Here is a 15,220-nt window from a genome sequence, read left to right on the forward strand (position 1 = left end):
TATAATCAAGCAAAACAGACAGTCTTATTTAAAAAATTTTTCAAAATAGTGTTACGTAAAATTTTACACAAAATTCAATATGTAAAAATGTAATGAGAAATTTGATTAAATAATAATTTTTTTTACCCTCTGATTTGGCATAAAATGTAGTGTTAACAACACTGTTGCCCGTTAAACGCCAATTTACAAAGCAAAAGGCGTAGAAAAAGTTGTAAAGTCAAACGGAATAAAAGGGAAAACAAGTAAAGCTAAAGGTAAAATTAATCACTACTTTAACAAGTATGCTTTAATTTTCGACTTATATTACATTTTAATGTTTTTTAACAAAAGTGTGAAATTTGTAAAGTGTTAATTGTGCGCCGTTTTCTTGGGTGGAAATAGCATAGTAGCACAAACACACCCAACTCATTAAAACCACAGCAACACAAAATACACATAGTATACAACAAAGCTTTGATAAGCAAATTACATTTATAAAAACATATACATAAATGCATATCCGCGAATCTGCTTATTTGATGGCTCCGAGTGCCTAGGTGTTTAAAGGCCAAACAATGGCTATAGTGAACTTTAAAAAAGGTTATCGTAAACATTTCATTGCTTGATTAATTCGCTACCAAATATTGAAGTGTATCTGCATGTCACAATTTCCCGTTTATTGTATGACGTCATGGTTTAATGGAAATGCTTTATAAAAATATTAAATAAATTGAAAACTTTGCTTCGATCATTTCATGCAACAGGAAGCATATTCATACTTTCAATAATAAGTATCTCACACAGTTGAAATCTTATCTAACTCTTATCATCGAAACTTAACAAAGAGTATTTCCCTTTCAATGATGTTGGTAATTTTTTTGTTCAACAGACACATTCTCATTCATATTTTTTATTGTTTTGAATACTTCCTCTTTTCTTTATAGCATTCTAAAATAGGAACACAGAAGCAAAATTACTATTTCAACCTTTAAAACAGCGTAAATATTAAAACTGTGACACAAAAGCCTTGGGCAATGGATATCACGCTAGGAAATGCCCATGCGACCTCTCGGCTTCCTGGTAAGTATATATAGCTTGAATTAAGTGTTGATAAAGGAGCATGATCAAACATTTATTTTCAAAATATGTTTACTAAACGTATAAGTTAAATTTGTAATTATAATTATGGGTATAGAAATTTTATAGCTCAATCTCATCAATATTTTGGAAATATTTATCGGTATACATTAGCTCTTATAGTTGCATATCAAATTGGGGATATACATATGTATAAGTCAACATTAGTTTTGCTTTCAAACGATATAAAATTATATTTTTACTTACATTTGCATTACATTTGAATTCCTTTAGAAAAATAATTATATGCTGCATGTTGTGATTTTCAAAATAGTTTACCGCTTGTCTTGTTTGATATGTGTTGTACACATTTACTAATGTTGCTTGATAATTTTTTAATAACTATTTGAGAAATACATTAAATGATCAACTTTCTCTTCATTATTAATCATCAAAACACAATTTTCTTGCCGCTTAAAGGCTAAAAATTAATTGTAAGATTAGTATGTCATATAATTACATATATTTGTTTTTGGAAATAATTCGTTATTTTACCCCCGCAGGACCAGCAATAAATCCGGTGGTGGAGAATTCCGAAGAGCCTCAGCCGAGTTTATCAGACTTGCATGATTTTGAACCCAAATTGGAGTTTGACGATACAGAATTACTATCGCCAACACCGTTGCAAAGTATGTACCCCATTTACCTCTATCAAAATTGTGGACATTTGAATTTGAATATAATTATTTAATGTGTATGAAATGCAAGGATAACAATTAGAATTACAAATTTTTTTAATAATGTGATTGATTATTTTGTCAAATGTCCACAATTGATTATTGTGATTGCAGCTAAAATATTAATTTTATTTTAGAGGATGTTATGGTTGACGATTTCGTATTAGCAGAAGGTAAGCCATCTAACATACATACATATATGTATAATGAACAAATATTATAATAAAACATATGATTTACTTTCAGACGAAGACATCGAGCCTGCGGAGATAGTAAATCCGCTGGAAGACGATTTCGATCAGTTGAGGGAGGTTAGTTAAAAAAATAATAATTTTAACTTACAAAATATATATTTTGTTGTGCACATATTTAGGAACAGTCTGAGGCCATTGGTATCGTTAAAAATAGATGCGATTTTCTTGGCACTGACAAGCAGGGAAGGCATATATTTGCAATTTATGCATCACGGTTTCCTGAGAAATCTCAAATGGAAAAATTCATATGGTTTGTATTTTGTGTTTACTGCTTCCTTAAAATATTTTATTTACATTTATATTCTCCATTTCAGTGATGTTATAAAAGAAATCGAACCATTTGTAGAGAATGATTATATTCTCGTATATTTTCATCAAGGTCTTAGGGAACATAGCAAACCATCGGCGCAATTGCTTTGGAATTCTTATAAAGAATTGGACCGCAATTTTCGAAAAAATCTCAAAAATCTATATGTAGTTCATCCTACATTATTCATACGTTTCATTTGGAAATTTTTTAGTCCATTCATTAGCGACAAATTTCGTCAAAAACTCGTATATATTTCCAGTTTGGATGAATTACGTCAAGCATTGGGTCTCTCAAAGATAAAGGTACCCGATAGCGTATGTGATTTCGACGAACAATTATTTCGCAGTAAAAGCAGCTCATCTAGCTTTGGATACGGATACGGTGGAGGTAACAACAACACAACAAAACAAATGGCCAACACAGTGCAGTTTGGCGCTCCGCTTAAATTCATCGTATCCAACAGTCCATGTCTCAACTCCATACCACCAATAGTACGAAAATGCGTCGACTCTCTGTCCATCACTGGCATGATTGACACAGAGGGTATATTTCGTCGTTCAGGAAATCATTCCGAGATAATTGCACTAAAAGAGCGAGTTAATCGGGGAGAAGATGTGGACTTGTCAAATGTCAATGTTCACGTCATTGCTGGCCTGCTAAAAAGCTTTTTGCGTGATCTAAGTGAACCACTACTCACATTCGAGTTGTACGATGACATCACTAGTTTCCTAGGTAAACAAATATGCTGTATGTGTTTGGAAAATTATAATTTTTTCTGTTGTTTTATCAGATTGGCAAAAGGAGGAACGCTCTCGTAATGTGACGCAGCTTATTAGGGAAAAACTACCTGAAGAAAACTATGAGCTTTTTAAGTACTTAGTCGAATTTCTAGTCCGCGTAAGTCTTACATTCCAACATTTTCGCGTTTCGTTTTTTTATACAATATATTTTACATATATCTACAGGTTATGGAATGTGAGGATCTAAACAAAATGACATCGTCAAATTTAGCTATTGTATTCGGTCCAAACTTTTTATGGTCGAACAGGAATAACACTACCTTGGAGGATATTCGACCGATAAATGCATTTATTGATTTTGTGTTGCAAAATCACAAGGACATTTATCTGATCGATGTCAATCAAGGTCATACCCCCATCGGCTGAACTAGGAAGTGTATGAGTGGTGCACAACGCGCAAATATTAATGGAACTGTGTATTTAAGTATAGGTTTAACGAATAGCACCCGACTTTAAGTTTGTCGGTGCACAAATTTGTATTATATACTAATTGAAATAAGATTTCATCATATATAGTTTTAAGCTTAAAAAATTTAAGAGAATTTTAAGAAATCCCCTTTGAATCACTACAAAGAGTTTAAGTAACGAATGCACTTTTAAATAACACAGGGTGTATATGACACTGAAGCAAAATGCCGTAGCAAAATAGAAGAGTGTAGAGTGAAGGATGAGCAGTAATTTTTATGTCAAATTTGAGTGTATTTTCTTTAAATACAAATCACTTTCAATTCTAGTAAAACTTGTTTTTTGAAAGGTTTTGTTGGTTTAGTGATTGATGATGTGTGTACAATTTAAAAAAATATATATTTTTTGTAAACTTATTTCTATTCAAATATAATTACTATTTTAAATTCGTATAACCAAAGAAATTCATGCAGAAATTTTGTTTTTTATGAAATAATTCTTTTAGTCACACGAAGTCCTTTCATTTGAAAGTAGTAAATGGAGCAAAGTTTTAATACTGTCTCTTACTCTTACTGCATAACGAGGAGGCTTATCAAAATTGTTTAAACATTAACTCACGAAGTCACCTTCACAAACCTTTTTTCTTTGCTCTTAAGAGTACTTCTCTCCATATTTTCATCGCCTGCTAATGGATTTTTTGGGAGTTTTTGAAATGACCATCTTCTCATTTTCACTTGCAATAATCTCGGTTTGAAGGAATGGCACCACAACAGTGGGAGTTAAAAAATACCGATCGTCTTTATATTGGACAATATACTTATAATTTCATAACGCATGTAAATGTTTGGTAGTAAAATAAAAAAAAAAATAATTGGCGCTTCTACAAACTTTATTTCGTATGAGGTTTGCTATTTCCTTATAATTTTACATTGCAAACGGTTGTTTTTTTATGCGCATTTTCTATAAATAAAATAATGATTACAAATAATTTGCTGGTGCACCATTTAAATGTGGATGTTCTTCAATTTACGGTTAAGATCATTGAACTTCATTATTTTTCGAACAAAGAAGTCGCCATAACGATGTGAAATCTTCGTGTCGGCTATATGGATCATATCATCATCAATATAGAAGTCCAACTACAAAAGAAAAAAATCTTTAGAACCAAGTAAATTAATATAAAAAAAATAAATTTACCTCTGAACCAGATTTGAAAGAGCCTTCTAAACCACTAGAGCCCTTGGTCCAGACCAAGTTACGCATTTTGTGCTTAAAACAAAGCAAACGAATAAGCAGTTTTGAAACGTCATCTTCACTGGCGTTCGAATCGATAAATGAGGCCAATTTGACTAATGGTAATGTTGTGTACAGTTTGAGATAAGAACGTGTTGTAGGCAAGTCCTTTTGCTGACGCACTTCATCCATAAACACCATCAGTTGATGTTCCATTGGATCTTTAACGTAATCCTCCATCGGAGCATCGGCGGCGGGCGGGCATGGGCTAACAAATCGTGGACAAGCGAAGATGAAGAACGATTTAAATACTTCCAAATCGCCACATTGCATCTTGAACATAGCATCATGATAATTCTTTTCACGAAGAACTTGTTGAATTGACTCATCAATGCATTGTGGATGTAAAACAAGGCAGATTGCCAACAAGTGGTACATTTGTTCAGCTTGCTTGTTAATTTGATCGTTTTGGTATGAGCGCGTGCTGTACAACTGCTTGGTGCGTTGAATGTACAAGAGGATTTCAGAGAAAGTGCGAATAGCATCAGCATAACGGCGCATCATCATGTATGCGAATCCAACGTAGTATGAAGTTGAAATTTGGCAGGCAGGTATATGAGAATACTGCGACTTCTTGTGGATTTCTATTGGTTCCAGTACTTTAATAGCTTGATAATAATCGCCCAACAGTGAATGTACACGCAAGAGGCCTACCAAAGAGAAATAACCCAACATTTTATAAAACGACAATTCGCCAAACTCTCCAGCAACAGTTTGGGGATCGTTTCCTTGGGAAATTGCTTCCAGTTGTTTCTTAATGTTTGAAATATCCACAAGAGAATGAAGAACGTTTAATATGCAGAGTATACTCCAAACATTACTATGATTAACACAAAGTTGTTGGATCTCTTCCTGTGTCTTGTCAGTAAGACGCGCTCTATAATATAGTATGTTGTAATAATAAACGAAACTTAAGAACTTTAATGTTAAATTACCTGTATTGCGCAAAGTTTTGGAATTGGTAAACAAATTCATCAACTAGTTCCCACAACCAGATATCAGGTAATTCCAATGATACTGGATTTTGTGATGAAATTATTAGGTTGAAGAAATCGCAATAATTAAAGAATGAATTTATGCGTTGATCTAATTTAGGACCGCCAGGTATACGGGCGTGAATGTGACGGTAGTACAATTCCTTGTATAAAATTAAGAAAACTTTATCGTTATCTACAATTGACGCTACTTCTTGCTCATCAGGCCAAGCGCTTTTATCGAAATGATGGTCACTAATTTGTGGGAACGTATTCTCGTACATATTTTGTATATCGAATAGTACACCCTCTTTAATGGCCTGACAGAAGTTTTGAAGGAAAAACTTTACATTGTCGGGCATTCGACTTGCGTAGTAACTACGTTCATATTCCATATCCAATTGCGGATCGCCGGTGTGTCCATAATCGTCATAGTAGTCCTAAAATGATAAAGGGAAGTAAATTGATCAACTGAAAATTAATACTCGGTTGATTGTTGTCACCACAACCAGAAAGTATGGTTATGTTATAAAATTTACAACTCGGTGTTGTTCATCAATTATTGATACTTTTAAATATACAAATTAACTCACAGCACTTCCATAATCCTCTCCGCTATACATGATGCTAAGTTATAGTTTTTTCACCAACAATATTATAAGATTTAAGCCGTGACTTAGAATATAAGCACGCCCGCAAAAGTCTATGCCACGAAAAAGAGTATTTAATTGCAAGCCAATCGACCTGTTCGTTTTTAGAACTGCTATGCCGACTGAAGAAACTGTCAATGAATGAAGTAACCGAGATTGCCAACTTTCATTTATTATTACTAAATCGTGGACATGAATAAAACATATATAAATACTAGGATATGTAAATAACTAAGAAATTAAGAAAAATTAACTTATTTTTCAAAAGTATACGATCCACTGCAAAGTGTCCCTATCCTCTAATCAACACTATTACTCAAAATGTAACATTTGTTCATTTATATCAATTAAGTTTATTTTTTAAGCACAAACATTTTTTAAGCACAAAAATAAAACATTAAATTAAATATCGCTTGTCTAATATCAAGAATGACAGAGCTCTTTTCGGTATTCTAACATTCTTTATTAAATAAAACTTTTCTGTTTAGTTTTTGTTTTGATTGTAAATCTCTTTCTCATCTCTTTCGTTCTTTGGTGTCAAATTTGACATTGACGTTTCTCGCACCTGCTCTAAACGGATAGTGGAGTATTTTTATTATTCACATTGTTTTTCCTGCAAAACTTCCTTCATTTTGCATCCTAAATAATGGTCTCTTGGAGCAGCATTTCACGTCCATTGACGGCTTTATCACAATATCGGAACATTTTAAACTCACCAGTTTGCCGAAATGGTGAGTAATTATACTTTGAAGTTGCGGCGCTTTTTGCCAATTACATTACGCAACTGGTATATTCTATTCAAACAAATTATTTCCTTATAAAATTATAAATATTTTAGCCGTACAACAGCAGATACGAAAATCCGGACATGACCACCATCAGTTTACAATACAGCCTTCTCGATTCCAGTGGAATAAGTTCAAAGATTTGTTGCACTTCTACGTCATGATCGGTCTTATTCCGATTACAGGAATTGTTTTGTACACTAACATTTTCATTGGCCCAGCTCAGTTGACCGAAATTCCAGAAGGTTACGAGCCCAAACATTGGGAATATCATAAGGTTGGTTTTCCAAGATATACAAATTTGATTTATGTTTAATATAAAAGCGGCGAAGGAGGCAAAAACGTAATAAAAATTTATATGTATATTGACTGAAAAGAATGTAGCTCTAATGATATGAAACTAAAATTTTGATAATTTATTATTTCAGCACCCAATTTCTCGCTTTATTGCTCGGTACATCTATCCTTCTCCGCAACAAGAATACGAAAAAGCCTTGCACCATATTTTTGAAGAAAATGAGAAAGCTATGATAAGGTAAGAGAAATATTAATATAATTTTCATATAAATATTATATTCATTAATTTTCTAGACAACTTGAGAAAGAGGTGAATGAAAAAATGGCGGAACGTAACGATTACAAAGCCTATTACTACAGACCTGCCATCGCCAAATATCATAGAATTTCTAAAGAGGCTGCCGATCAATTGGAATCAATAAGAGGCACTAAATAAATGTTTTAAATCGGTTTTATTTGTAAAAAAACGATGATTAAAGTTAAAAATTGGAGATTGTAATGTTCCAATTAATAGTTAAAATAAACGCATTAGGTTGCTCTTAAACGATTTTTTATTAATATAAAAATTACTTAAACATATTAAATAAGTTCTTATAAGTACCTACAATCATAGTGATTATATGTACATATAATACATATACATACATCTTAATACTACTAAGATAGTCCTCCTATATTGTATTGATTATTCAACCCCAAGCTTGGTTTTTGCAATAATAAAGAACAAGTTTCCCATTAGTTCCATGACATTCATAGAGGTTTTTTATAATTTGATCCGGTGCAGGAGCGAAGGTTTGATTAACATAAAGAAACTAAAAAATATTAAACGTAAACTACACGAGATTTTTTTCTATGATATGGAAAACTTACGATCTGTTCATTTGCATCTAGTTTTAGATATTGGTGTATAAACTTCTGTATCCAACTGACCGTTTTGTTAGGATCTACTGTCCATTTTCGTTTTTTGATTATCGGAACATTGCCTGTAGCATTGAGTAGTATACAAACTAAAAAAAAAATCCAATAATTTAAAAGTACTCTTAACATGACTTCATACGCACTCTTTGAATTGTCTTTCTCAGTTATGGAATTATCCTCTGTATCCGCCATGACTGTATTATTTATTAGAAGGTGTTCCTTTTTTACAAAGTGTATATTTCAATAATCTGTTTTATCAAAAACAAATTACTATACAACAGCTGTTTGCCCAACAATGTGTATCGATAAAAGTGACTTCGTTGCCACTAGGGAAAAAGTTAACTTGAGTTTACATAAACTTTTGAAGAAATATTTATAAATCGTAAAACAACTAACATATATTTCATACAAAAATCTGATGTTATTACAAAAGAATTAGTCGGATTTATTTTATTTTAGTATTCGCGTATATTCGTACGTTTTCTGCCAAAAGTCATACAAAACATCAACAAAATTTGTGAAATTGATGGTAAGGCAGTTTGTAGGTTTGACCAGAGAACGTAAATTTTATGATATACGTTCTCTAGTTTGACGTTGGACGATGCACGTGTGAAAGAAAATTGTTTTGAATATTTAGCTTTCCTTCAATTTAATACGATTCCGAAAATAAAATATAATAAAATATAATTGTAAGCCAGAATGAATAGAAATTTGTTTGAAGGATCAGATGAAAGTGATGGAGAGGATCTCCAAATAAGCACCAATAAGGAGTATGCAAAATCATATAATAGTTTTCGTAAAAAGGAGTTATTAAAAAAATGTAAGTAAGTTGTTTTTTTAAGTTAAATAAGTATTTACTAAGTTTACTTGGTTTATAGTTAAGGATCGTGGATATGATGTTAATTCCGAGTCATCAAGTGATAGTGAGTCGTCGTCAGAAGAAGATGAAGTGGTCGATATAAAATTTGATAAAGAATTCCTTAAAACCTTGTCGTCATTAAAAAATAAGGATCCAACGATATATGATAAAAGCACACAATTTTTCCAATCTATAAATGAAGATAACGATGAAGCTGAAGATAAAAAAAATGTGACAAAAGATAAAAAACATAAGCCAGTAACATTAAAGGATTATGAACGTCAAGTTATTTTGGACAAAGGCGGAATATTTGAAGATGGTAAGATCAATGCAATAATTTCTACAAAAATATTGCCGTAATGCTAAGTTTTTTTTTTAAAGAAATAGATTCCGAAGAGGATACCCCAAATCGAATACCATCACCAACGTTCGCCGAAGAGGAGCGTAAATTAAAAGAAGAATTTAAGAATGTGGTTAACAAAAACGATTCAGAGGACGATGAAGCTAATGAAGACGCCTTTGGAGGAATTTTCAAAAAAAGAAATAAAACGAAAGACGAGCAAGACAAAGAAGATGCAGATTACTTGAAATGGCTGGCTGGACAAAAGGACGACATAGAAGATCCCATAAAAGAATCCTTAAAACCCCTTAAAAACTACTGGAACAGTAACAACTTGCCACAAAGTGAACGCTTTTTACGAGATTATATTTTGAATAAAGGGTAAATATAAGTCATGAAGAAATATAAATTAATACTCATTTTGTTATTTTTTGTAGTTATGGAAACACCAAGTCTTCAGATATTCCCACTTATGATGAAATCGTTGGGGATAATCAACCATTGTCGGAGGACGAACAGGAACTGGAAAAACAAGCGGAATTTGAACAAAAATACAATTTCCGCTTCGAAGAACCCGATGCTGAGTTCATAAAACGCTATCCTAGAACAATTGAGCAATCCGTACGCCAAACCGACGATCGGAGGAAACAAAAAAGGCAAGAAATAAAAGAACGCAAAAAGTTTGAAAAGGAACAGAAAATGCAAGAGCTAGAAATAGTAAAAGAAATGAAGCGAAAAGAGATTGAGGATAAAATACAAAAAATTAAAATGGTAACCGGCAATGAAGAACTTGGCTTTAAAGACGAAGAGCTCGAGGAAGACTTTGATCCGGAAGCGCATGATCGACGAATGCAAGAAATATTCAATGACGAATATTATCAAGTGGACGAAGGCGAAGAAAAACCAGAATGTCCATCAGATATTGAGGAATTAAAAGTGGAGGACTGGGACAACTATGATCCGAATGTGGAAGATGGCGAATATTATAATGATACTCATTGTGAAGATGAAGACTTCAATATGGATTGTGATTATGATCCCGAGGCGGCTAAAGAACAATTGCAAAAAGAACTTATTGAAAATACAAAAAAGAGAAAAGGCCGAAAAGGTCGTAAGAGCCAATTTATGGAAATGATTAAGACCGATAAACCAGTGTTTGATCCAGTCGATGAGAAAACTTATGAAGAATATATTGATGAATACTATAAGTTGGATTGTGAAGATATGATTGGCGACATTCCATGCCGTTTTAAGTATACAGAGACAACGCCAAACGATTTCGGCCTCACCATAGAGGAGGTGATGCGCATGCACCTTACCACATATATAATTTTATTAAATATTTTCTTCCTTTAGATACTTTTAGCTAAAAATAAGGAACTTAATCAATGGGCAAGTTTAAAGAAAACCATCCAGATTCGACCAGAACACTTGGAAAAGAAGGATCAAAGATTATATAAATTGAAAGCCAAAAATGAAGCACTTAAACGAAAAATATTTAAAAGTTTATATGGCGAAGGGTAAGATTTAACACATAATTTCTATTTATTTATATGCATTATACAAAATTTCTCCAATAATTTATGGTCGTAGGTCGGACGATGAAGGCGCTGAGGAGGATATACTAAACGCACAGTCAAATGCTGAATCCACTGAAAACAATCCAATAAACAATACTGAAATTAGTAAAATAGAGAATAAAAATAAGCGTAAAGCTCAAGCAGAAGAGGAAACCAATAAATCGTCTAGCATTAACGACAGTAACGAAATTCCAGACAAAAAACTTAAGTTGGATGATCCAAATCCGAAGGCTGACAAAAGCGCAAAAATAAATGAAGACGCGCAAACAAATAGTAAAAAGAAGCGTAAAAAACGTAAATCTAAAGCTAGCAATGCTGCGCCAGAAACCAGCACATCAGCACATCAAAATTCAAACAACCAATCGCCAAAAGACAATAAACCTAACCCATTTAAATCCTCTAAACATAATCAATCTTCTTCGACAAGTGCAACCAGCTCTATTGTCGGAGAGTCGAGTAACTCAGCGTTTGGTAAAACCAAATCAAGTAACCCAAATAAACCAAATCCGTTTAAAGGGAATAAAAATAATAAAGGAAGAGGTAACGGCCAAGCAAACTCGGAGCAGAGCTCTCGGTTTGTATCCAACAAAATACAGAAAAAGAAATTTAAACCGAATTCAAAGAAGTTCGATTCAAGTAACAAAGATTCCAAGGATGGAGTAAGCATTAGTGACGATCGTTTAAGGGCATATGGAATCAACCCGAAAAAATTCCATAAAAAGCAGAAATTTGGAAAGCCCCAAAACTAATTTCATTTAAAGTAACATTTTAAATAATTTTTACATTGAAAAGAAAACGTCGTTTTTTTAACTTTTGTGTAAAAATAGATTTTAAGATTATTTGCCTTTTTGTAAGTTACTAATTTCACTGTATAAAATGGAAATATTTATTTAAATGTACATATATAAATTATATTTGCGCAATATGCTCAAAATGGAAAAGAAGAGTTATAGTTTAATATTGTGTACACTAAATGTATGCAATAATAAAATTTATTTTTATAAGCTAATAAGTATGAGTTGTTATTTTAATTCGGTACAGTTCTGTATAAAACTTTTTGAATAGTTTTCAAGGATTATCCGTTAAAAAAGTAGCAAAGTAATATATGTTTGTAGTTTTTCTTGCCTACAAAGCATACATATACAAAAAATAGAAACCCTGCAAAATTGACAACAACACTCTGTCAATAGCAAAAGCGTCGAACAAAAGCCATTGTAGATAACCGTTAATGGAACCGCTTGTCAAATTTAAGAATTCACATTTTTATGTATGCATATAAACGGCATATAGAAATGAAATATTTAGAAGATATACATAAGTAAATAAAACTGGTGGACGGGAAATGGAAAGTAATAAATCACCAGATTCTTGCGGATATTCAAATTTTTTTTGTCATTCCCCGATTATTCCTCTTACTAATTATGGAGTTGACGTTACCTGGCCAGAAATGGGAACAACAACATTGGATGTACCCTTGTTCCCACAATATTCAAACCCTTTCGAGTTGTTTACCAACCAGGTAATGTAAGCACACTTTATGCAAAATTAATGAAATAAGGACGTAGGTATTTTGCAGCGAACTGAAATATCACACTGGCTTTGTGATTACTCGGATGACATATTCCAAACATTACGTGAGACAGAGTTGCGACGAATTGTTTTGGGATTTCAATCCAAACAATGCACTTTTAGAGAAGCAATGTTGCGGTTGTTAAAGGTGGCTGCGGAACTGCATTCACTTTCTCGTACAACTTTACATTTAGGTGAGAAATTAATTTCAACCCTTAAAGTTAAAATAAAAAAAATAATATAAACTTTTTTATTATTTGTTAATTTAGAAAAATAAGCGTTAATTTAATTGATTACTTAAATAATTTAGGTAATAATAGTAACGTATTATCATTTATATATTTTGTATACATATTCCAATCCCAAAATCTTTTTTAATAAGTGTTAGTTAGTGTTAGATCACATACATATGTATCGGGTGATTTTTTAAGAGCTTGATAACTTTAAAAAAAAAAAAAATAAAATTTGCAAAATCTCATCGGTTCTTTATTTGAAACGTTAATTGGTTCATGACATTTACTTTTTGAAGATAATTTCATTTAAATGTTGACTCATGTGGTTTCAACAAGATGGCGCTACATGCCACACAGCTCGCGATTCTATGGCCATTTTGAGGGAAAACTTCGGAGAACAATTCATCTCAAGAAATGGACCCGTAAGTTGGCCACCAAGATCATGCGACTATTTTTTGTGGGGCTACGTCAAGTCTAAAGTCTACAGAAATAAGCCAGCAACTATTCCAGCTTTGGAAGACAACATTTCCGAAGAAATTCGGGCTATTCCGGCCGAAATGCTCGAAAAAGTTGCCCAAAATTGGACTTTCCGAATGGACCACCTAAGACGCAGCCGCGGTCAACATTTAAATGAAATTATCTTCAAAAAGTAAATGTCATGAACCAGTTTAACGTTTCAAATAAAGAACCGATGAGATTTTGCAAATTTTATGCGTTTTTTTTTTAAAAAAAGTTATCAAGCTCTTAAAAAATCATCATCGTTAATAAAAAATTGTCTCCAACTAAATTCATATTCGATTTAATTTTTTTCCAGCACTTTACTTGCTCGATGGTTTTATGGATAATTTTACTATTCGAAGCGAAAAACTAAATCTAACAGCATTAACGTGTTTAATTATTGCGGCGAAAATTGAGGAAGCTGATATTAATGCACCGAAATTTGTTGATATGAATAAGCTTGTTGGAGATGTTTATACTGTGGAGGAGTTTCGCCAAGCTGAAATGAAAGTTTTAATGTTATTCCACTTTGATTTAATCCGCCCCACTGTTGCTACATTCGCAGAATACTTTGCCAATCACATAATCACACTCGACGATTACCATCTGTACTTACAAAATTGGCATGGCGGTTTATTTAAATATCATTCTATACTAAACTCGCAAATGGAAATATTGAATTATACAACAACTGATATAGTTCCACCATTTTACCGGACTTATAAAGAAATGGCTACGGCATTAAGCAAGTTAATGTTTACTCTTGTAGACGAATCTTTAAGTTGTATGTTCCCCAAATTTTCATTAAAAATTTTACTTTATTCAGTTCAAGTATAAATTGCAGGTATCAAGTTTGTGAATGCTCGTCCTTCGATAGTAGCCGCATCCTGCATTGCTGCCGTGCGGCATCTTTCATTTATACGGCCTACCTGGACACCCTACCTCGTACAAATAACCGAATGTCCGGTAGAAGAAATTACACCGTGTATGACTGCTATAATTGCATTATATAATTTACATATAAGTAAAGTGCAAGCAATGTGTTATGCTGCGGCTAAACTATCAAACAATGGAGGAGCTATTTGCGATAGTCCAGAGTCTGGTTTTGTATCTATATGCGATACGAAATCTGAATCATCGGACAATGAAAGTAATATTGATGTTGTTGAAATTGATAATTGTTCACTACTGCTAGGTAAGAGGAGCCATTCAACTACAAACCTTAACGAGAATATCGTGGAAGAGCAAAATTTGTGCACAAACGATGAATATTCTAGTTTAGCTAAACGCAGAAAAAAAGTGTGAAACGGAGGAGTGCTTAAATATTGTATACCGTTTATCTGCAGTAGTATTCCTTACTAAGATGTCAATTTAATTTCGGTTACTTTCGAAATATTCCTCCATATATTGAATATTCTTGTTTTTGTTTGTTTAATATTTTTGGGCATTACTGCAATGGGCAGTATAGACCTATAGTTTGTAATCCAAGTAATTTTCAATAAATTAAACAAGAGTGAAAAATAATACATATACTTGTTATAGTTATCTCAACTTGATTAGGCGTTATTTTCCGATTTTCTGAGCAATCATATTGGTCAAAGTGTAGGGCGGGTTGCAAACCGAAAGTGGTGTGTTCTTATTTTGTAAGACAAAATCGAGGTC

At 32.7% G+C, this 15,220-nt stretch overlaps 6 protein-coding genes across 10 annotated transcripts; 4 read left to right on the forward strand and 2 right to left on the reverse strand.

Annotated features, from left to right (window-relative positions):
• The first annotated feature begins 163 nt into the window (after positions 1-163).
• Positions 164-4,026, forward strand: LOC126761949 (rho GTPase-activating protein 68F). Of its 4 annotated transcripts, none has more exons than XM_050478388.1 (9): positions 164-254; positions 924-1,059; positions 1,620-1,745; positions 1,931-1,966; positions 2,040-2,104; positions 2,167-2,297; positions 2,362-3,089; positions 3,148-3,254; positions 3,323-4,026. In XM_050478388.1, the coding sequence occupies exons 2-9, from the start codon at positions 1,014-1,016 to the stop codon at positions 3,521-3,523; spliced, it is 1,440 nt and encodes a 479-aa protein (XP_050334345.1). In that variant the 5' UTR covers positions 164-254; positions 924-1,013; the 3' UTR covers positions 3,524-4,026. The 4 variants fall into 4 exon arrangements, with proteins under 4 accessions (XP_050334345.1, XP_050334346.1, XP_050334344.1 ...); XM_050478389.1 differs by lacking the exon at positions 164-254 and adding an exon at positions 341-579; XM_050478387.1 differs by lacking the exon at positions 164-254 and adding an exon at positions 611-848.
• Positions 4,027-4,433: 407 nt separating this feature from the next.
• Positions 4,434-6,573, reverse strand: LOC126761945 (eukaryotic translation initiation factor 3 subunit L). Its single transcript, XM_050478381.1, has 4 exons — positions 6,423-6,573; positions 5,791-6,269; positions 4,760-5,732; positions 4,434-4,701 (listed from the first exon to the last, which is right to left on the reverse strand). The coding sequence occupies exons 1-4, from the start codon at positions 6,450-6,452 to the stop codon at positions 4,567-4,569; spliced, it is 1,617 nt and encodes a 538-aa protein (XP_050334338.1). The 5' UTR covers positions 6,453-6,573; the 3' UTR covers positions 4,434-4,566.
• A 445-nt stretch (positions 6,574-7,018) lies between these two features.
• On the forward strand, positions 7,019-8,105 carry LOC126761956 (NADH dehydrogenase [ubiquinone] 1 beta subcomplex subunit 5, mitochondrial). The gene is made up of 4 exons (XM_050478398.1): positions 7,019-7,210; positions 7,318-7,541; positions 7,693-7,799; positions 7,856-8,105. Exons 1-4 carry the CDS (start codon positions 7,126-7,128, stop codon positions 7,995-7,997), a joined length of 558 nt encoding a protein of 185 aa, XP_050334355.1. The 5' UTR covers positions 7,019-7,125; the 3' UTR covers positions 7,998-8,105.
• On the reverse strand, positions 8,095-8,773 carry LOC126761959 (autophagy protein 12-like). Its single transcript, XM_050478401.1, has 3 exons — positions 8,623-8,773; positions 8,432-8,568; positions 8,095-8,373 (listed from the first exon to the last, which is right to left on the reverse strand). Exons 1-3 carry the CDS (start codon positions 8,669-8,671, stop codon positions 8,251-8,253), a joined length of 309 nt encoding a protein of 102 aa, XP_050334358.1. The 5' UTR covers positions 8,672-8,773; the 3' UTR covers positions 8,095-8,250.
• A 304-nt stretch (positions 8,774-9,077) lies between these two features.
• On the forward strand, positions 9,078-12,221 carry LOC126761941 (protein KRI1 homolog). Of its 2 annotated transcripts, none has more exons than XM_050478377.1 (6): positions 9,078-9,299; positions 9,358-9,657; positions 9,726-10,059; positions 10,116-10,977; positions 11,035-11,198; positions 11,272-12,221. In XM_050478377.1, the coding sequence occupies exons 1-6, from the start codon at positions 9,179-9,181 to the stop codon at positions 12,005-12,007; spliced, it is 2,517 nt and encodes an 838-aa protein (XP_050334334.1). In that variant the 5' UTR covers positions 9,078-9,178; the 3' UTR covers positions 12,008-12,221. The 2 variants fall into 2 exon arrangements, with proteins under 2 accessions (XP_050334334.1, XP_050334333.1); XM_050478376.1 differs by having other exon boundaries at positions 9,720-10,059; positions 11,272-12,220.
• A 272-nt stretch (positions 12,222-12,493) lies between these two features.
• LOC126761953 (cyclin-J) lies at positions 12,494-15,084 on the forward strand. The gene is made up of 4 exons (XM_050478394.1): positions 12,494-12,777; positions 12,835-13,021; positions 13,875-14,342; positions 14,403-15,084. Exons 1-4 carry the CDS (start codon positions 12,601-12,603, stop codon positions 14,861-14,863), a joined length of 1,293 nt encoding a protein of 430 aa, XP_050334351.1. The 5' UTR covers positions 12,494-12,600; the 3' UTR covers positions 14,864-15,084.
• The last annotated feature ends 136 nt before the right edge of the window (positions 15,085-15,220 follow it).

Source organism: Bactrocera neohumeralis, chromosome 6 (assembly GCF_024586455.1).
Source record: "Bactrocera neohumeralis isolate Rockhampton chromosome 6, APGP_CSIRO_Bneo_wtdbg2-racon-allhic-juicebox.fasta_v2, whole genome shotgun sequence".
Lineage (NCBI taxonomy): Eukaryota > Metazoa > Arthropoda > Insecta > Diptera > Tephritidae > Bactrocera > Bactrocera neohumeralis.

Bases quoted from the DNA above. Each gene is read 5' to 3' on its own strand.
- LOC126761949 (XM_050478388.1), top strand. From the start codon at position 1,014: ATGGATATCACGCTAGGAAATGCCCATGCGACCTCTCGGCTTCCTG. The intron at 1,060-1,619 runs GTAAGTATATAT...TTACCCCCGCAG, and splicing joins TGCGACCTCTCGGCTTCCTG to GACCAGCAATAAATCCGGTG. The intron at 3,255-3,322 runs GTAAGTCTTACA...ATATATCTACAG, and splicing joins TAGTCGAATTTCTAGTCCGC to GTTATGGAATGTGAGGATCT.
- LOC126761956 (XM_050478398.1), top strand. From the start codon at position 7,126: ATGGTCTCTTGGAGCAGCATTTCACGTCCATTGACGGCTTTATCACAA. The intron at 7,211-7,317 runs GTGAGTAATTAT...TAAATATTTTAG, and splicing joins CTCACCAGTTTGCCGAAATG to CCGTACAACAGCAGATACGA. The intron at 7,800-7,855 runs GTAAGAGAAATA...TTAATTTTCTAG, and splicing joins AATGAGAAAGCTATGATAAG to ACAACTTGAGAAAGAGGTGA.
- LOC126761941 (XM_050478376.1), top strand. From the start codon at position 9,179: ATGAATAGAAATTTGTTTGAAGGATCAGATGAAAGTGATGGAGAGGAT. The intron at 10,060-10,115 runs GTAAATATAAGT...TATTTTTTGTAG, and splicing joins GATTATATTTTGAATAAAGG to TTATGGAAACACCAAGTCTT. The intron at 10,978-11,034 runs GTGATGCGCATG...TTCTTCCTTTAG, and splicing joins TCGGCCTCACCATAGAGGAG to ATACTTTTAGCTAAAAATAA.
- LOC126761945 (XM_050478381.1), bottom strand. From the start codon at position 6,452: ATGTATAGCGGAGAGGATTATGGAAGTGCT. The intron at 6,270-6,422 runs GTGAGTTAATTT...TTATCATTTTAG, and splicing joins GAGAGGATTATGGAAGTGCT to GACTACTATGACGATTATGG. The intron at 5,733-5,790 runs GTAATTTAACAT...ACTATATTATAG, and splicing joins CAAAACTTTGCGCAATACAG to AGCGCGTCTTACTGACAAGA.
- LOC126761959 (XM_050478401.1), bottom strand. From the start codon at position 8,671: ATGGCGGATACAGAGGATAATTCCATAACTGAGAAAGACAATTCAAAG. The intron at 8,569-8,622 runs GTGCGTATGAAG...TTTTTTTTTTAG, and splicing joins TGAGAAAGACAATTCAAAGA to TTTGTATACTACTCAATGCT. The intron at 8,374-8,431 runs GTAAGTTTTCCA...AATATTTTTTAG, and splicing joins TAGATGCAAATGAACAGATC to TTTCTTTATGTTAATCAAAC.
- LOC126761953 (XM_050478394.1), top strand. From the start codon at position 12,601: ATGGAAAGTAATAAATCACCAGATTCTTGCGGATATTCAAATTTTTTT. The intron at 12,778-12,834 runs GTAATGTAAGCA...GGTATTTTGCAG, and splicing joins TCGAGTTGTTTACCAACCAG to CGAACTGAAATATCACACTG. The intron at 14,343-14,402 runs GTATGTTCCCCA...TATAAATTGCAG, and splicing joins TGTAGACGAATCTTTAAGTT to GTATCAAGTTTGTGAATGCT.